The 18,564-nt window shown below is 43.4% G+C and overlaps 1 protein-coding gene across 1 annotated transcript in view; it reads left to right on the forward strand.

Moving 5' to 3' along the window:
* Positions 1-17,365: 17,365 nt before the first annotated feature.
* LOC308151248 (homeobox protein Nkx-2.5-like) overlaps positions 17,366-18,564 on the forward strand; it is a gene marked incomplete at both ends in the record, with an annotated part of 2,128 nt that continues 929 nt past the window's right edge. Inside the window, 2 exons of the mRNA XM_080524079.1 lie at positions 17,366-17,514; positions 17,668-17,939. Of these exons, the coding sequence (XP_080380205.1) occupies positions 17,366-17,514; positions 17,668-17,939 (421 nt within the window). The remainder of the gene's footprint in view (positions 17,515-17,667; positions 17,940-18,564) is intronic.

Here is an 18,564-nt window from a genome sequence, read left to right on the forward strand (position 1 = left end):
TATTTTCTAAGCATGTCTCATTTATAAACCACAAATGCTCATGCAAAATCACAGTAAATTGCATATCTTCAAATCAAGTTTTAAAACTGATAAAATAAGCACTTTTGTTAGTGTGGTCAGGTCAAGAAATAGGTCATGTAATGAATCGATTCTCCACTAGATGACAGTACTCTGCACGTTTGTGTTCAGTCAAAGCATAACTCTAACATTAAATATGTATGTAATGTATGTGTGTGTGTGTGTGTGTGTGTGTGGTGCGGGGGGGATAATTTGCTCCCCCTTGCATCGGCTTTCATGGTTGTTATGAGAGGATGTTTTATTCCTGGTGGAGGCATTGCCTTTGAGACCTTGGGACCTGCTGTGGGGAGGTGGGGGGGGGGGGGGGCGGGTGGGGCGGGTGGGGGGGCATCTTAACTCTCATCAGCAAAACCCCAACCCCCCACCTTCTTCGATCTCTGGCGAACTAGCCTAAACTCCCACCCACCCAAATGACAAATAATTCCTTGACCAAAACCCAAAATGTCTCTCTTATTTAGAGCGTTGGCCGGTGATGTATGAGACATCGAGGCTCTTCCAAAAACAGATTGTCATTTTGATTGGGACGCCACAGGAGTAGAGGAACAGCCCGAGTCTCTCTCAGTGAAATGTTTACTCCCGGGGAGGTCAGCATTCAGGGGGAAAGATACACAGAAACACAAAACAACTGGAATGAGTTATTATGAAGCACAGTAGTTGGGACAATTATTTTGATCTCCGTGATTACACAGCTTGATGACCCTAGAACAACCTTTCTTTTTGGAGCATGTGTGGGTTTTTTTGTGCGATTTGTGATGTTAATCGGCACCATCTAGGATTTGTTCTATTGTTCTATGGTCAATTCAATGTTCTATCATTACTTCTCAAAGATTTGACTTATGAATGGGTAATGAGCTACAGTCTTACCTTGTCATAACCCCAAATTAATGGTTGTTGATTGTAATGTTTTATAAACAATCCCTTTGTCAACAAACAATTTATATCCATGAAATATGTTTGAAACTACACACAGACATAGCGATAACCACACTATTAATCAACAACTTATGGCATACAAAACTAAAACAATAAGAACATTTATCCAACTAGAGGTCGAGCATTCAGGACTTTCTGGACCAGACATGAGCGCGTGGGTCTGTGGCACTTGAGCAATCCTGCCCAGATCTGAAGCCAGCTACACAATGTGGCCATGGGGTGAACTGCAGCTGAGACAGTTGTTTTGGGGCTTTTCTTAATTACTATGGTGAGCATTCTTCCATCATCCACTGTAGAAGTCTGTCTTGGCCTACCAGCCTGTTTGTGATTGCTGAGCTCACCAGGGCTTTTATTTGATATGACACCTCTTTGGTCCTCATGTTGACAGACATCAAGCAGACTCCAAAAGCGAACACAAAGCCTAGGATCAATGTGAGATATTGACAGCTCTCTCTCTTTTTTTGCGTTGTTTACCACATGGTTCAAGCAGGTGATTGACATTCTCCAATCACCAACAAGTTGAACACATTGCAATGGGACGGTTTTCCCAGTTTCAGCCATTCAACAAAAAGAAAGAAAGAAAGAACTCAAAGTTTGAGTTAATACTAATCCCTTATGGTTAGTTCATCTCAGTTCAACAAAACAACTGAAATCTAAGCCCTCTTCATTTAGGCCCGAAACCAGAGCATGTATGCAGAATGCTTCTCAGTGTGACAGCAGCTGGGACGTTCATCTTAATGTTATTCAGCACATACTATATAACAGCATACAACGCACATACAAGGCTTTGAAGACGATGACGAAAAACATTTCATTTTCATTATTAGATCATCAGACAATGATCTGGTTCAATGAAAATGGGGATGTTGCGGGAATGTTTTTTTTTAATACTGATGAGAGATGTTGTTCAACAGTTATGGCCGGCCTGGAGTTGAGTCGCTTGGTGGTCCGCATGTACTCCAGGATCTTGTGGTCGGTCAAAACCAGAAAAGGATGCTCCACTCCCTCTAACCAGTGGCACCACTCCTCCAGAGCCACCTTGACGGGCAACCGCTCTCTGTTTTACCACATCATCATTTCTCTCTGCAGGAGCGAGTTTCCGGGAGACGCAGGGATGGAGCTTGTTGTCTTCTTGAGACCGCTGGAATAGGACCGCCCGATACCCACGTCCGAGGCATCCATCTCCACAACGAACTGCTGACGGGGATCTGGGAGAGTGAGGAGGGTGAAGCTCTCCCTCAGCCTCTGGAAAGCCCGGTCCGCCTGGGGAGACCACTGGAATCTGACAACGGAGGAGGCGAAGGCATGTAGTGGAGCGGCAACAGTGCTGATGAGCCGTTTCTGATGAACCGTCCCAAAAAACGTTGCCACTCAGCAACTGCCCTGACCCTGGCAGGGTCCTTTTGAAGGTTGTCCCCCGAGATGATGAAACCCAGGAAAGCAAGAGTAGAAGCGTAGTAGAGGCTTCTCCACTTTCGTTGGTTATCGAAGAGGTGCTGGAGAACTTAGTGGACGTGCTGGACATGGGTTTCCTCATCAGGGGAGAGGATGAGGATATCATCCAGATAGACGAAGACAAACTGACTAAGCATGTCTGGAAGAACATCATTCGCCAGAGCCTGCAGAACACAGCTGGAGCATTGGTGAGTCCAAAAGGCATGACATTCACAGTGACGACGAGGAGTGTTGAAGGCCGTCTTCCACTTGTCCCCCTCCCTTATCCTTACTAAGTGATAAGCATTTCTAGGATCAAGCTTAGTAAAGATCTTGGCACCTTGTTAAAGTTCAAACGCAGACGAGATAAGAGGGAGGGCACCTGTCCTTAACTGTATCATTCCATATATATAATATCAATGATATTATCATTCCATGGAATTGCAGATTGGAGAACCCATAGCCCACTCACGTGTAGCCTAGACTTCAGCTTTGCCCTGGAAGAGGGGTGATGGCGTAAGCCACCGTGGCCTGTTCCGTCTGGAATGACGACGCCTCTAGTTCAAAGTGCTGGTCCCACACTGGACCAGGAATGCCCGACAGTTACTGTTTGGGTCTGGAGAGTTGAGGAGCCGGTGCCGGCGGGTGTGAGTAGGGGAGCAGGGACCGGAGCTGTAACTGGAACAGGAGCGGGGTCACACGTCAGAACTGGGACGTCGGGACAGGAGAGGTGACGAGAATCTCTCAAGGCACGCCACCAGCTGCTGGATCAGCCAGTTGGCTAACCTAACCCTCATGGTGTTCTATCAGCTCACTCACCCCCAGGCAGATAGAGGTGAGTAGCTTGTCAGGGTGACAGATTCCCCTGGGATTGAAAGGCAGAGTGCACAACGTCCATAGTTTGGCCATAGTTTGGCCAGTTTGTACTGTAATGGCAGCAGTACACAGGCAGAGGACTCAAATGCACGACTCTGAGACCAAAAACTTGAATCAAAAGGAATAGTCTTTTTTTTAAAAAGGGGAAAAAGCAGGGTTCGGGACACATGTAGGCAAGTGAAAGAGCAGGCAGATAATCAGATAAGGAGGCAAAAGACAAGGTCGAGAAAAACGACCAGATCAAAAACCGGGAATTCAAATAAGACTAGGATAGGAAGCTGGTACGTTTGGAACAAGGGGCAAAGATGAAGGATTATGGATGATGAGGGACAGGTGACACCAATCAGGGCAGGGGAGACACAGTGGCAGGAAGTGAACTGTCTGAAACGAGAGACAAGGTGAGTATAACAAAATAAAACGGGAAACAATAAACGAATAACAAACATCAACTAGGGAACAGGGGGAGGATGTTAGAGTGCAACAACGCATGTTTGTAACATACCCGCACGTTTTTTTTTATAAAGTTGTAATGTAAGATATTCCATTATCGTTCTAAATGTGGATGCAATGGAAGGTGGTTCAGAGAAAATAATTACTGGTTTGATGCAGCAGTCGTTAACATAATCTATAAACATAATCTACATTATAATAATATATAATCTAATCACTCTATATTAAGAATCTAATAATCTATCTTATAACTATATTATAACAAAATAAATCAGGTATAGGTTTCTAATAAATTAGCATTCTAAAAATCGAATAAATTGAATAAATTCAACATTCAACTTCATGACGTAGGCTACTGTCCCTTTCGATTAACATTTACAGAACATACCTCTCACCAGTCAAAGGTTTGGTGCAACATGGATGTTTCTGAGAGAATGTTAAAAGAATGTTGTACTAATGTTGAGGGACATCTTGTCCAAGTTCAGCATATAATGAGCAATGTACAGGGAACATTAAACTCTTCAGTACAAATAACATTGTGTGAAAAAAAGTATCATCTTGCAACTTTATAAGTAATGTTCCAAGTCTATTCCCGGGAACCTTTAAGAACCATATTCGTTTGCTGTGTCATTTAACTAGCTCCCTCCCTCCTTTACCTTACTGGATTGTCATTAAAGTTTAAATGTGCAACATATTTACATTTCATGTTAATTAAAGCAGCGAATAATATTATTATTAATAATAATAACAATTATAATAATAATAACATTAATTATTATTGCGTTGAACTCTGAAAAAGTTACAACAACAAGCATGTAAGCAGTGCGTGATTTTACCGTAAAAACACATCTTCTCTCAGCTAAACAACACCAATTTTCCACATTGTTTACAGAGTGGTGGGTCAGCCAAAATCGCAACTGTGCATTGTGGCTCTGAACATGTCAGGTTTTGTAACATCAAATCAATAATGAGTAGGGCATTTCAGTGGTCACTCTAGTCAGCATCAGTTTAGTATCTCACCCTGACGAATATGTGATCATTTGGGCCGCAAGTGGGAAACCAATCAAAATGTTCTGACTTTTATTTTGAAACACAGAAATACATTTCAACATTGTTGAAAATCACAACACAAGCTCGCTAGTGAAGCCAAAATACTGCAATGCAATGGATTTGATGAGCAATCACCTACTGCTACCTAGTGTAGTAGTGTTACTAGTTAACACTACTTTACATTGTTAGCAGGCTCACAAAATTGACTAGCGATGTGCCATTGATTTTCAACAACGCTGAAATGTATTCCCCTTTTTTCGAAAGAAAAGTCTGAACATTAAATCGGATGCCGACTTGCGCACCAAACGACCAGACCGTGGTCACATATGTAAAGATCCTGTTCCAATTCAATTCCCCTGGCGCATTGATTGATGAATCATTGATAACGTGAGCCTCTTCTTAAGTGTACTGGGGGGGGCTTTCAGCGCTTTCAGCATTGCACCAAATGACCTCTGAGGAATTTCTCTCTTCCTACCAACATTCAGCCATAAGAAGAAGAAAGAAGAAAAAAAATGGAAGCTGCTTCCAGCGGCATTCTTGCAGTGACTCAGACACGGTGAGACCTCACAACTTTTTGTGTTTTCCACCTCTCTCATCTCCTCCCCAACACACCCACACACCTCAGCAGCATGCCCTGGTCGTGTAGAGACCCGCCTCAGCAGACACTCACACTCCCCAGGGGCCCCCCAGAGAGCTGCCATCCACTAAAAAGCGCTCTTGTGACACAGAGAGGGACTACGCCACACCCCGCGCCCCGCGCCCCCCGCCACATCAGAAACTCGGGTCACCGTAGCGTTAAGTCGCTGCACTGCTGACTCCTTCTACTCCAACAGCCACGATGAGACTTTCAGCCCCCATAGATCATTCCACATATGGCACCATAATCCATTAGGATAACAAGCCCCCCCTCTCCCCCCACACACACACAAACAGACACATACACACACGCACACAAACAGACACATACACACACAGACACACAGAGGCACACACCTAACCCCACGCACGCACACACACACATACACACAAACCAACACAAACATACAAGCAGAAACTAACACATTTCCTCCTGAACTCTCTCTTTGTTGACATACTAATGTACTAAGGCACAAACACAATCACACACACACACACTCCCTCTCACACACAGACACACACACCGGATGACTGCCAATATCATTACACCTCCCTGAAACTAATTACATGGCATTACACAGTCATTAGATGATGTGCTGGACTGGGTTTCAGGATCAGGTTCGGCCAGTGGGAAACTCAACTCCCCACACTTGACACATGACACTCCCTCCCCACACACACACACACACACACACACACACACACAGGTACGCACGCACGCATGCACGCGCACACATCAAGAGTTGAGCAGAAGGCATTGAGAAGGCATTGAGGACACATCCCTTTTTGTGTTGGACACACGCGCACACACACACACACACACACACACACACACACACACACACACACACACACACAGAGTAGAGATCTCTTAGCAAACATGGCACCTTTCACTGCCACCTCTCAGGTGATGGAAAAAGGAGAGGAGAGGAGAAGTGGTGATCAACCAGTGGCCATGTTCATCTTCACCCTGCTAGTCTGTGTAGAAGAGCCTACTCTGTTGTATCAACCTAGGAGGAACATGAGAACATATGAACATCTTCACTCAGAAGAAAAATACAAACATATATTCCACATCATTTATTTGTTTCTCTCATGATGACATCAATCGTATAACATTTTCAACTCAGCTTCATGCGGGGCAACAAACATGCTGATAAAGCAGTGGACAGTATGAAGAGCCTTATAGGAACCATTATATCCCGTGTCAGATAACCTGCCCGGAGAAGCTCTCATAAACACAGCCCCCCGTCTGTGGGGGCCGCGGGATCTGCAACGGACCTCGTTAACATGACAAACTCTTCCCGCCCAGCGGTGGGGCCCTTGACCCGGCTTGTCCAGGGCTTCCCCGGGGATGAACTCCTGTCCAGCTCGGGGTCGCGGTGGCGGGTGATCTATTAGCCGTGTCCGTCCGGCTCGGAGCGGCCCGCCTCGCAGCCTCGCTGGGCTGTGGAAGCCTGTGTTTTGTTAGCTCCAGGAAGCAGGCCCTTCCTCCGCGTAAACACAGGGACTCGCTCAGGGACTGGCAGCGGCACGCCATGGTCACTGTCAGTCCAGCACTCCATCTTCGAGGGGGGTAAATTGCGGGTCAAGGGGGATGCGCATGGGTGGACGGGGACGCGCAATGATGATGGTGGCGCGTCCTCGCTGCGTAAAAGCATGATGCCAATCAATGAATATCAACATGGGTAACGGGTCAAAGTATTGTGACGCACGCACGCACATAAACACACACACACACGCACACACAAGTATTGTGAAATACAGTGAACAATACAATATGCTTATTGTGCACTGGACGGTCTGTCAATGCGGTTATGTAAAGTAATTGATTATGGATACAATTAAATACATTGTTGAAAGACTCAATCTCGAATGACAAAAATATTGATTTGTATTTTCCGGGGAAATCTTGTTCCCCAGAACGGACACGCATCTTATTTATGGCAATCCCTCGATGTCAGCAAAACGTCTTATCATAGGCCGAAATGATGATGTTTGGTATAATAAAATATTACATTTCTCTGGATTAATTGTATATTGGTTTGTAAAATAGCACAATAAAACAGTGTCAATGTTTTAATAGAGTTTTTTTTTTTTTTCAATGAGATTACTTACCTGTAGCCTATGATAAACAAATAATTGATAACATCACGCGGTTATAAGCAACTGTTTCATGCAAAGTTTTGGGTGTAATATGGTGATTTGTTGTTTTTGCTTTACTTTGGGAGAACCTGTCATATAGAACACTAAAACAACATTTCACTGAAATGTATAGCTAAGGAAACCATACACTCTCACATTTAAAGTTAATTTATCATGTTTGACGGATGACAGAGGTCGTGTGAGTGTAAGTCTTTTTACGACGCCTAAACAAATGAACTTTTGGGGCCAGAGCAGCGAGTTTTACGCACTAACCGAGTCCTCTCCCGTCTGCGGCTGATGGAATGCAACGGGGGAGACGTGGACAGAATCAAGGCGCATTATACTCGAGTAGCCTACACTGACTCGCTTTATGCGATGCCACAGATAAACTCGAAAATTGGAATGGCTCGGTTCAGTGTGTATGAAGAACCACCGCTCTCGCTGTCCTCTACTGACACCCAGATAGACGCCCGGCCCGTGGGGCTGCGGCCGGCGTGGGCGACGACTCGGCTGTTTGACTCGGCTGGGGGAGAGGAGAGGAGGGGGGGGGGGTCCAGAGAAGGGTGCCGGCCCCAGGCTCCAGCTCGGGATAATTGATGGGCAAATCCGCTGCAGGTTGTAAAACATGCAGCCTTGGCCACCACTGAGCGCCGGGCAGGAGGAACTGTTTACGAGATAGAGAGCTGATAAACGCGACGCTCTGCGAACAAGGCTGGATGCTAATGGTAGGAGGGAGAATCCGGCTGTCTCGGCAGTGATTGAGTGGTCCTCCCCTCCAGCTACTAATGCCCATGGGTTTATATACAGACAGCAACCCCGACAACCCGCAACTGTCCACGCACGTACGCACGCACACACACACACAGACACACACACACACACACACACACACACACACACACACACACACACACACACACCACTTTAAGTGAATGAAGAATTCAATCTAGGCCTAACAGATATGATAGTGCTGCGAGAAATCATCATATGCTCTAAGTTATCAAGAAAATTATTCATCAGGCTTTTCACTGGGCACTTGAGAGTCCTAGGGAAATTAAGCCGTTGAGATAAGATTAAACTGACATCAGCGACGTTAACAACGCCTCCTGTAGGATTCATTCCTCATTTTTAGGCCAATATGTCACCACAGGATAGGATAGAGCCTATAAAAAACAGGTACTGGCAGGCATTTAATTATGCAATGCCAATAATGCTAACAAAGCAGGGGCCATTTAAATTAGAAACAACAGAGATTGATCTGAGTGCTAAAATGTAACGACATGTTTCCTCTGTTATAATAACAGCGGAAGTGGGCGCATTGTTAATGATTTTACTCGGTAATAGAATTTCTGCTTACATTGATGCCAAGAAGCGAGGGCTTTGTCTATACGAACCAGTGCTCCCAAAGGATTTCGTTTATTTCTTCTATTTTGATCGAGGAATTTGACCCGTAGAAATAGAAACTAGTGGATAGGAAAGGGCATTTATCAAACAAGAGGCATTTCCTCGCTGGCTGTTTGTGTACCACTAAGTTAATGGTTTGGGATAATTTACTCATTTGCATCGTTAAACGTTTCATTCTCGTTTCATTTCCCACATAAATCAGGAATTCCTCTGCCGGTAAAGGCCGGTCGTTTGTCACCGGGCTTTGGCGTGCTCTGTGACAGAATACGAGAAACAGAAGTCCTATTAGGTAAACCATTCAACGCCACAATTTATACAACACCCCGTCCGGGTGGATAAACAGAGACAGTTGCGTCACCGTACAGTATTTAGGGATCTGTGATATGGCTACACGACCTTGTCCCAGAAGTTTATTGCTCCGGATTCTACGTGTTGCAACCAGTGTAACCTATTACAAAACCATAGGGTTAGAGATATATATAGGCCTATAGGCTATCGGGCTATGTTTTTTTTATATGTATATTTATGTATAAAGGTCAGGGGGTTGCACTTGAAACAAGTAGGCCTACATCAGCAAAATATGCTTTAAGGCCTGTTTACATCTACATTAAAAAAGTAATAATTTAAAAAGTAATAATTACAATAATATTATTAATAATGTATATAATATGTTGTTGTTGCTGTCGTTGTTATTACTATTATTCATAATAATAAATAATTGTCATTCATGTTACTATTATTGTTCATTTAAATATTAGCATTGGTTGTTTCTTACTATTATGAAGATCAACATTAGCATTGTTATTTGGCCAGTGCCAAAGGGTCCAGGGTGAGAGAGGACAACACCTTTCCTTTCTCCTCCAGCAGTGGTCTTAGCTACAGGCCTACCACATGTTTCCACCTGTCCACCGTAGCACAAATGGAAGCTATTTCGATGGTTTACTTGTTGACAATCATTATCGAAGCATTATTTTGGAGCCTGGCGGGTGTGTGGCCGGCTCGGGCGGAGATAGACTTCACGGATCAGTGAGATAGCGTCTCCCACTCCGCCTAATGGAGCTATTAGTGACCACGCCGCAGCTCGCTGTCCAAACAACCCACCGCACTCACCGCGACGCGCAACCGCACACTTTTACGCGCACCTTTCATGGACCACAGTTTTACATATTTACATATTTGTTCAATAAATCCTTATGAAATAGTGCACTTCAGATTGTTTGACCACCGGCTATGTGCTATAGCAATTTACTTTATTAATAACGTGTTTATATATGTGCGGCCTCATACTTGATTGATCACAATCTATCACATAATCTCAACCAATGGGTTATGACTGCTATTCTTTATGGAATAGGCTATATTGAATAGTTGACATGCAGTCAATAAACTGTTAAAAAAAAACCTTGTGTTTGAATGTCCCACGGCAATAATAATGAAACAGATGTTTTCCAACGTGTCAAGCGAATACATGGTCTATTAGATTATTGAAATGTGTATTCAATTTAGTTGACCTATAAATACATTTTAGTATTAGTTGTGGAGAAATACCATGTAGCTGATTATTTTATTTATTTATTTAACAGACATTTTGCAATAGATTGCACAGTTGCACTACAGATGCTCTTTAACAAGTGCTCAAATAGGCGACTGGACAACATTAGGCTATCCATCAAGAATAATAAATAACCAAATAACAATTATGGACATTAATCACATTGTCCCTTGAGTGAAATTAAATAATATAGGCCTACCCTAGCCCCCAGACCCTAGCCCTATAGCCTCTAAATCCTAAAACACTAGAAAACATTGCATGATTCTCTAAAATTCGCGCTGGTTGTTTCAAATATATTTTCTTTGACCAGTGGGCTTGGACGTATGAAACGGCAGCGGGTTGGGCCATGTCATTGACCTTGAGTATATGAATTAACTGGTTGGATTATACTTACGAGTGGATCAGTTCAAAGTAGGCCTGTTAGCATTCTGCTGGTCCAGCTGTTGGACAGAAACACTTATTGTGAAATATATTTAAAAAGAAACACATTCAGAACATTTGCATCAAGTGAAGGTCTTGGCAGACATTACGGTTTAAAGTCCATTAAATTACTGTGTAGAAAACAATAATGGCAGTATGCTGGGTTTTCTTCTTTAGAAGTGCTGCTATATAGACTTGTTTAGTTTTGACCATGAAATATTTATTTAATCAGAAAGTATTTTTTATTTGACATAGCAGGTTTATATTGACCAATTCCATATGTTGGTTTAGAGGAAATCATGCAGTGCAGGTGCAAAAATAAGTGAACCCCAAGTTGCATTGATTAAATCAAGTAGGTAAGTCGAATCAGGTGGGTAAATAATTGGGTACCAAATGAACCAATCAAAGGACAGATCGTTAGGAAAGCGTTTGGGTGGGACTCTGATCAATAGAGATAAGAAACCTGGTCAGTTTTGTGTTATCTATACGGGTGAATGCAAAACACACCATGCCGAGAGGAAAGGAGATCTCAGAGGACATCAGGAAGAGGGTATGAGAGCTCATCAGTCTGGGGAAGGCTGTAAAATCATCTCAACCAGATTTGAGCCATCAAATCCATCAAAAAGCTATCAGTCAAGGAGCTGGGCTGAAAATGTATCTTCCAACAAGACAACGACCCAACGCATTCAGGTAAACCTATACCAGAATGGCTCAGGAGAAAGAAGATTTGTGTTTTGGAAGTTCTGACCTAAATCCAATCGAGATGCTGTGGCAGGACCTGAAGCGGGCAGTTCATGCCAGACACCAGTTCATGGGGTAGTGGTGGTCTAGTCTAGTGGATAGTGAGTTGGACTTGTGATCGGAAGGTTGTGAGTTCAAATCCCGGCTGAAACCACACCACTGCTAGTGTGCCCTTGAGTAAGGCACTTAGCCCTCAGTTACTCCATGGGGAATGTCCCTGTAATTCGTAATTGTAAATCGCTTTGGATTAAAAGCGTCTGCTAAATGGCAAAATTAAATTAAAAATTACACCCCTCACACTCAATTGGCTGAGTTATGTAAGGAGGAGTGGGCGAAAATCAGAGACTGATTATCTCTGCCATAAGCTATTGACTGAAGAGGTTCACATATTTTTGCACACAGAACATTTTAGTTTTTGTTAAATAAACAATGACAATTCATTCGACTTTTTTCTGTTTGTGTACTTTATTTGGAATTTATTACGAATTGGGGTTTAGATAAAGATTGTATAAGTTCATTTTAATATATTATACAAAAATAATAACCATCCATGTAGGGTTCACAAACTTTCAAGCAGCACTGTGTGTGTGTGTGTGTGTGTGTGTGTGTGTGTGTGTGTGTGTGTGTGTGTTTGTGTGTGTGTGTGTGTGTAACAATTCTTGCCTCATAAACATCTAAAAACCTACTCCATAAATAAGCCTATAAGGCAAGGCAAGTTTATTTGTATAGCACATTTCACACAACAGAGGCAATTCAAAGTGCTTTACATACAGCATTAAAATAAAAATACAGCAGTGAATTCTCTGAAAATGTTTTTACCTGGATGAGCACTAGCCTAATTAAAACTAATTACATGTCCAGGGAGCGTAAGGAAGACGTGCCGTTTTGGATATTCTCGTCGTTTGACTCCATTTGTTCAACACTTGCCAATGATCTTTTGGCTGTGAGAATCATTAATTATTTAGCTTTAGCGTATTGGAGAGCAATTACTGTGGGCCTCGCTCTTCATAGGCTAAATCACAGAAGTTTGACGAGACTTCAGTCCACACTTGAACCATGCACTGACGGAGGGACAACCACCTGTAGAGGAGGTGTATAGATCCATAAATCAACTCAGGCTGGCTGGTTATCTGTGCGCAGATGCAGAAAGGACCAGACTATAGGGCCTTTTTCGTGCTGTATCTACAACAACAAATAACACAAAAAGCCAACATGATTTCGTGCCAAATTTTGCCATGACTTTTTTTTTCGCATGACGTAAGAGCATTTTTCATCGCTTTTAGCCTATATGAAGACCCTTTGGCAATGAAGCTAAGGGAATACTATTTCAATTGTAAAACTAGTTTATGCAGTAAACCCCCCTTCCGACATCATGTTTGTTGTTGAAGGCTTCTTACCTTATGAAAAACATCCTAATTGTCCTTTGTCCAACACAAACAAACGGAAAGGCCGTCACACACTCTCTCAGTCACGTTAAGTGCAAAGGGCCTGTTTACGTTGGGCGCGCGGGCCTCCCTTTCACTCTCTCCAATGGGCCGTTGTGAGGCGCGAGGAAGACGCTGCATGCTCAATCTAAACAGCGGATGAGATTATCTCGTCTCGCTCCCTTCCCCTCTTCTCTCCTTCTCTCCTTCATCGGTTCAATCGGCAACCAGCCACTCGGCCCTGGCTGGCGCCTTGACTTGGCCACAATTGACAGGAGACAAGAGGTGTAGCGTTTCCTTTTGTTGCCCTCTATACCCACACACCCCAAGCATCCTCAACCCCGCAACCCCCTTGCCAAAATGCAAGTCAACTCTAAAAACGATGTGAGCCTCTCTGCTCAAGATATAGAGAAAAGAAATAAACGATATAAATATGGACACATTAATACTCTGCTGCTTTAATAGATCATATCAAATCGATATCTCCATAACATTATATAGCTGCCAGCCAGGGCCTCCCTTGTCTTCAGGACAGACTGAGAGGTGACTCGACGGAAGGAGCATGCACGTCTCTCCAGCTCCGTGGAGGAGATATCTCAGCAGCTCCATGGTGGTTCCATGGTGGTAAACTGAGGAGATAAGTGACCCAGATCAGGCCAATAACAAACCCTCCACGTCCAGAGAGACGCTGTGGGGAGGTTGAGCACCGTTGCTCTGGCATGGATCACAGCATTCAGTTGGGAGAAGCTGAAGAGACGCGGGGTAATGAGGTGAGAATAGCCGAGGTCTGCCTTTTGTCCAACGGCGTTTGGTCCTCAACGCTTTTCTTGTGTTTGGAAGCCAAGACTGCGTAGTGTAATAAACCTGGTGATAAAGTGTTGAGGACATTTCGCGGCACCAAAAATAACACTGCTGAAAATGAATTCAAATTAGGATGCATTACCCATCAACGTTATCACCGACATAAAACAAACCGTAAACACCATAGCAACAATAGATGTTTAATATGCTAATAACAGTAATAACCATGCAATGATGATAAGCCTGTAATATTCTACTCAATATCTCAAATTAATCTCTTGATATTTTAAGAAAAATAAAAGGTTTTAGTTATAGCATTTATGATTTCACATGATTTCACAAAAAATTCACAATTGATGTGAATAAGCCTGTAAAAAAGGTAGATGTAGCTATATCAATACGTTATAGCATAATTGTCAACTAATACATAAACTATTATTCATAATTAAACTGCAAAACATAAACAATCATTATTATTATCGACATCTTTATACAATATTTGCTTATAATTCAATTCAAACCAAAACATTGACTACTTTCCAATTTTTCCCCAAATTGACATCAATCATTTATATAATCAAAAAGGTCTCAAATAACTTAATTGCAGGGCAGTGAATTCTAATCGCCAAAAATATGCTCTTCGTACGAAATGTTAAAAAAAAATATTGGATTTCAACCCCAAAACACTGCAATATAGACGTGCAATATAGACGTGCAATAAATAAATAATAATAAATAATAAAGTGTATAAAGCCCTATATTATTTATAAAATTGGAGCTTATGCGTTTGGAAACTGTATCCCTAAATTAATATTTACGCCTTTCAATGTCGCCTTTTTATGTCACCAACAAATTACTTTCAAATCATTCTAAAAATATTCAATTAATACAATGGCTATAGCAACACGGGCGAGAGTGGTGGAAATATCAGCTCAATTATGATATGTATTGGCTAGGAAAATGCCCAAACTATTCCAATCCACGTGCTATTTACACTTCCAAGCAATACTCAAATGCTAAATGTCGCTAATAATTGCTGTTAAAAATAGCCTACTTTAGCCTATAGGCTATTATTTAGCCAACACGCTTCGATGCAATAGATTTGGTCGTTTGCATTCGGTGACGGAAAAAACACACTCTCTATATTTTCAAACTGGAACAGCCCCAATCGAGGTGAGCGTGGCAAACTATGGAGTGAGCGAACTATTCCAATCCCAGTGCTACTCTTTTGGGTCTTAGCTAACATCGTTTGGAGTTGTTGGATTTAATGCTTATTTAAACAAAACGGACACGATGTCTTGAGTCCCATCGCCAGTCTAAACAGTGTCGACCGGTGGCCTTGTTCGGTGCTTGTTTGGCAGATTTTTACGAGTGTCCTGAATTACATGAGGACATGACCGCTGGGATGATATACCACGGATCCCAATGCGCGCCGTGGTGTCTGCCTGATCCACGCTGCATCATCAAGCATATTATGTCTTACACTTTCAGCTTCCTCTTTTGGTCTGTGGGTTGGGCTGGCCTGAAGGCCCACATTCATTACACCATGCCCAACATCCTGGGCCAAGTCAAACCAAAAGGCGTGCTTGCCTCACTTTTCAAACATATAATATTCTTCATCATTTTGTACGCGAATAAATGACATTTGGTATTACACACACACGCGCGCGCACACACACACACACACACACACACACACACACACACACACACACACACACGCACACACACACACACACACACACACACACACACACACACACACACACTCACACGTACACACACACACACACACACACACACACACACACATACACACACACACACACACACACACACACAAACAAGGGTGACTTTTTTTTCTGTCAGAGAATCCAACACCACGCACCTATCTGCCTTGTGTCGGGTGAGGAAAAACCTGGGGCCCGGCCGTCGTAAGGGGAGTGTTGCTGCGAGTGAGAGAGAGAGGCAGAGAGCAGGCCGCAAAGTGACAGACCCAGAGGGGCTCCCTTCAAAACGGAAAGGGAGCTGATACGGAGAAGATTGTATTGGCTAAAAACGTCAATCAGTTTTTCCTGGAGGAATTTTAATTGCCCCAGGGGCCCTGCTTATCGTCCCCCAGGAGTTATTAATACACTGCCGATAAGGACGGCAGAGAGACACCGGCCCTATAGGCTACTGCGGGGAAAACTCATGTTCGAAATTGGATAATGTTATAATACTAAAACTCCTGCGGAAGTTATCTACAGATATGACGCACTAGTGTTTCTACAAGCATCAGAGGAGCGTATAGATTCATATAAACTAGAATGGCTCCTTCCTGCATGTCCCCTCTGCATTTAGCAGGGTCCACAAGTGGCCGACCACAGGCTTAACACTTGACCTTGACGAGGTTTGGCGACAGGCACGTAACTCTTTGAGTTGTGCTGCTTCATGCTCTCGATAAATCGCACATATTTCTTGATCCATTTATTTATCCATGCAGATTACGCACGGCATGCACACCTATAACTTGAAGGTGAAAGGAGTGGCCTGCATGGCGATAAAACCCCGCGATGTGAAACCATGTTACTAATATTTAACTGTCTATATATATAGGCTATAAGTCACTTGATGTAATGTCAATGGCCTATTTGGAAATGATTGGTTATTTCATTTTTGGTTTCCTGGATTTAGTCAGTGTGCGCCCTTTTTGAGTGTGAGAACACAGGACTAATATTGTATGTTTGACTTCTCCTTCTCGTCAAATCGTATATGCTTATTCTAACATGCCCAGAAGTAGGCCGGAACGTTTAAACATCACAGTCAAATGTCTTATTCCACCTCAAGGTACATTCTGCAATTTGCCTATTTCATTTGGGGATAAAGTGCAGGTGGTTACAGACTGATATGTTTTATAGAACAACTTTATAGAACACTATGGACAATGCTTATGAATAATTAATCATGCTTATTATGTACGCGTAATAATAAAGCATTCACAGCATTAGCACACAGGCCAACAATACTTCATGCTGGCGATATTCATGGGAATGATCTAGGAGTAGGGAGTGTCAGGGAGGCGGTCCCCCCGTCTACACCTCCCCTCAGACGGGGGGATCATTAGCGCCACTGGCTCGTCTCAACGCCTTTCTGTCTCCTGCATCCCGCCCCAGCGGAGTGACATCACGGCCCGAGGAGAGGGGGGTTCGCCCTGCTCCAACTCGAGTTACAAAAACAGACACAAAGCTGTCAAAGGAGGCACGTTGGCCTACATGGGACAAACCAGGACTATTACTCCCTGCCTGATCGACGTTTCCATTTTGTCTTGTTTTGGGGATGAGGGATCTCAACGGCGTATAGTGCACCAGCCTCCAATGACCGAACCTATAAATCAATTAGGCCTAGTCTTAAAAAAAAAAAAGGGGGAAAAAGAAGGTGTATGTTACTCCGCGGGATTAATTTCCTTCGTGCGAGCGAGCAGGACCTTGATGGCATAATGCTTCCGAGCCCTCTCACCTCGACGCCGTTCTCTGTCAAGGATATTCTCAAGATAGAACAACAGCAGCAGCAGCAACAGCACCTCCACCAGTCTCAGCAGCACCCGTCCCGCCAGTTGGACCAGCAACACCCGTCCCATACGCAGCAGCACCCGTCCCATACGCAGCACCCGTCCCATACGCAGCACCCGTCCCGCCAGTTGGACCAGCAGCACCCGTCCGATACGCAGCACCCGTCCCATACGCAGCACCCGTCCCATACGCAGCACTTGCACGAAGAGTCGCCCCAACAACTGCAGCAGCAGCATTTCCAAACGCCGCCGTCCTGCATGCTCGCTGCAGCCGGAGACAGCCCCCCGTTCTCGGACGGGGAGGAGAACATGTCTTATATCAGCTCTCTGGCGGCGCGGGACAGGCACGGAGAGGCCAGTCTGTCCCCGGAGATGTACGTCCACTCCGGGCTGAGCCACCTGGCGGACCCGAAGCTGGAGGCTGACCCGGAGGACACAGATACAAGTGAGTTCAAGCAGGATTTTAACCTCCTAAAATGATAACGATGAAAACAAAGGGATCGCGTTGGATACATTAATCCATTGTCTTATAAACTGCCCATTGAGACTATCTTAAAATACACTCTCGTGGTCACTTAAAGTCTATATAAAAACGGGGCTATCAATTATGCTAACATAGGCTATATATAAAGTAGGCTAACATGATTTTTTTTAAGAGCATTGGGTAATTTCAGTGTTCTGTTATGTGTTCGAAAATATTATATTTTCATTGCAAATTAACTCTCGGCTCAACACATTGATAAATACATACATTGCTATCTCTTCTTATTAGTTTGGATTATAGCTGCTTGGTTGAGGAATGTTGAAGAGGCCTATTCACGATGAATGATATCTGAAAATTGCTAATTATATTTTTCATTATCTTAAGGTCTGAATGGAAGACGTAAGTACACGTTTCAGATTGTCAAACAAATATGAAAATATCATCTTGCATGGTTATGATATGTGGAGTATAAAGGAACACTGATTTAATATCTAAAACGTCACTCAAAGCTTGAATGCACAAAGTGAAAGTAGGCCGCACACATTGTGAAAATGGTTGTCTTTACATGTTATTATGTTGTGCACGG

This window comes from Nansenia antarctica (genome assembly GCF_963989245.1).
Source record: "Nansenia antarctica genome assembly, chromosome: 2".
Taxonomy (NCBI): domain Eukaryota; kingdom Metazoa; phylum Chordata; class Actinopteri; order Argentiniformes; family Microstomatidae; genus Nansenia; species Nansenia antarctica.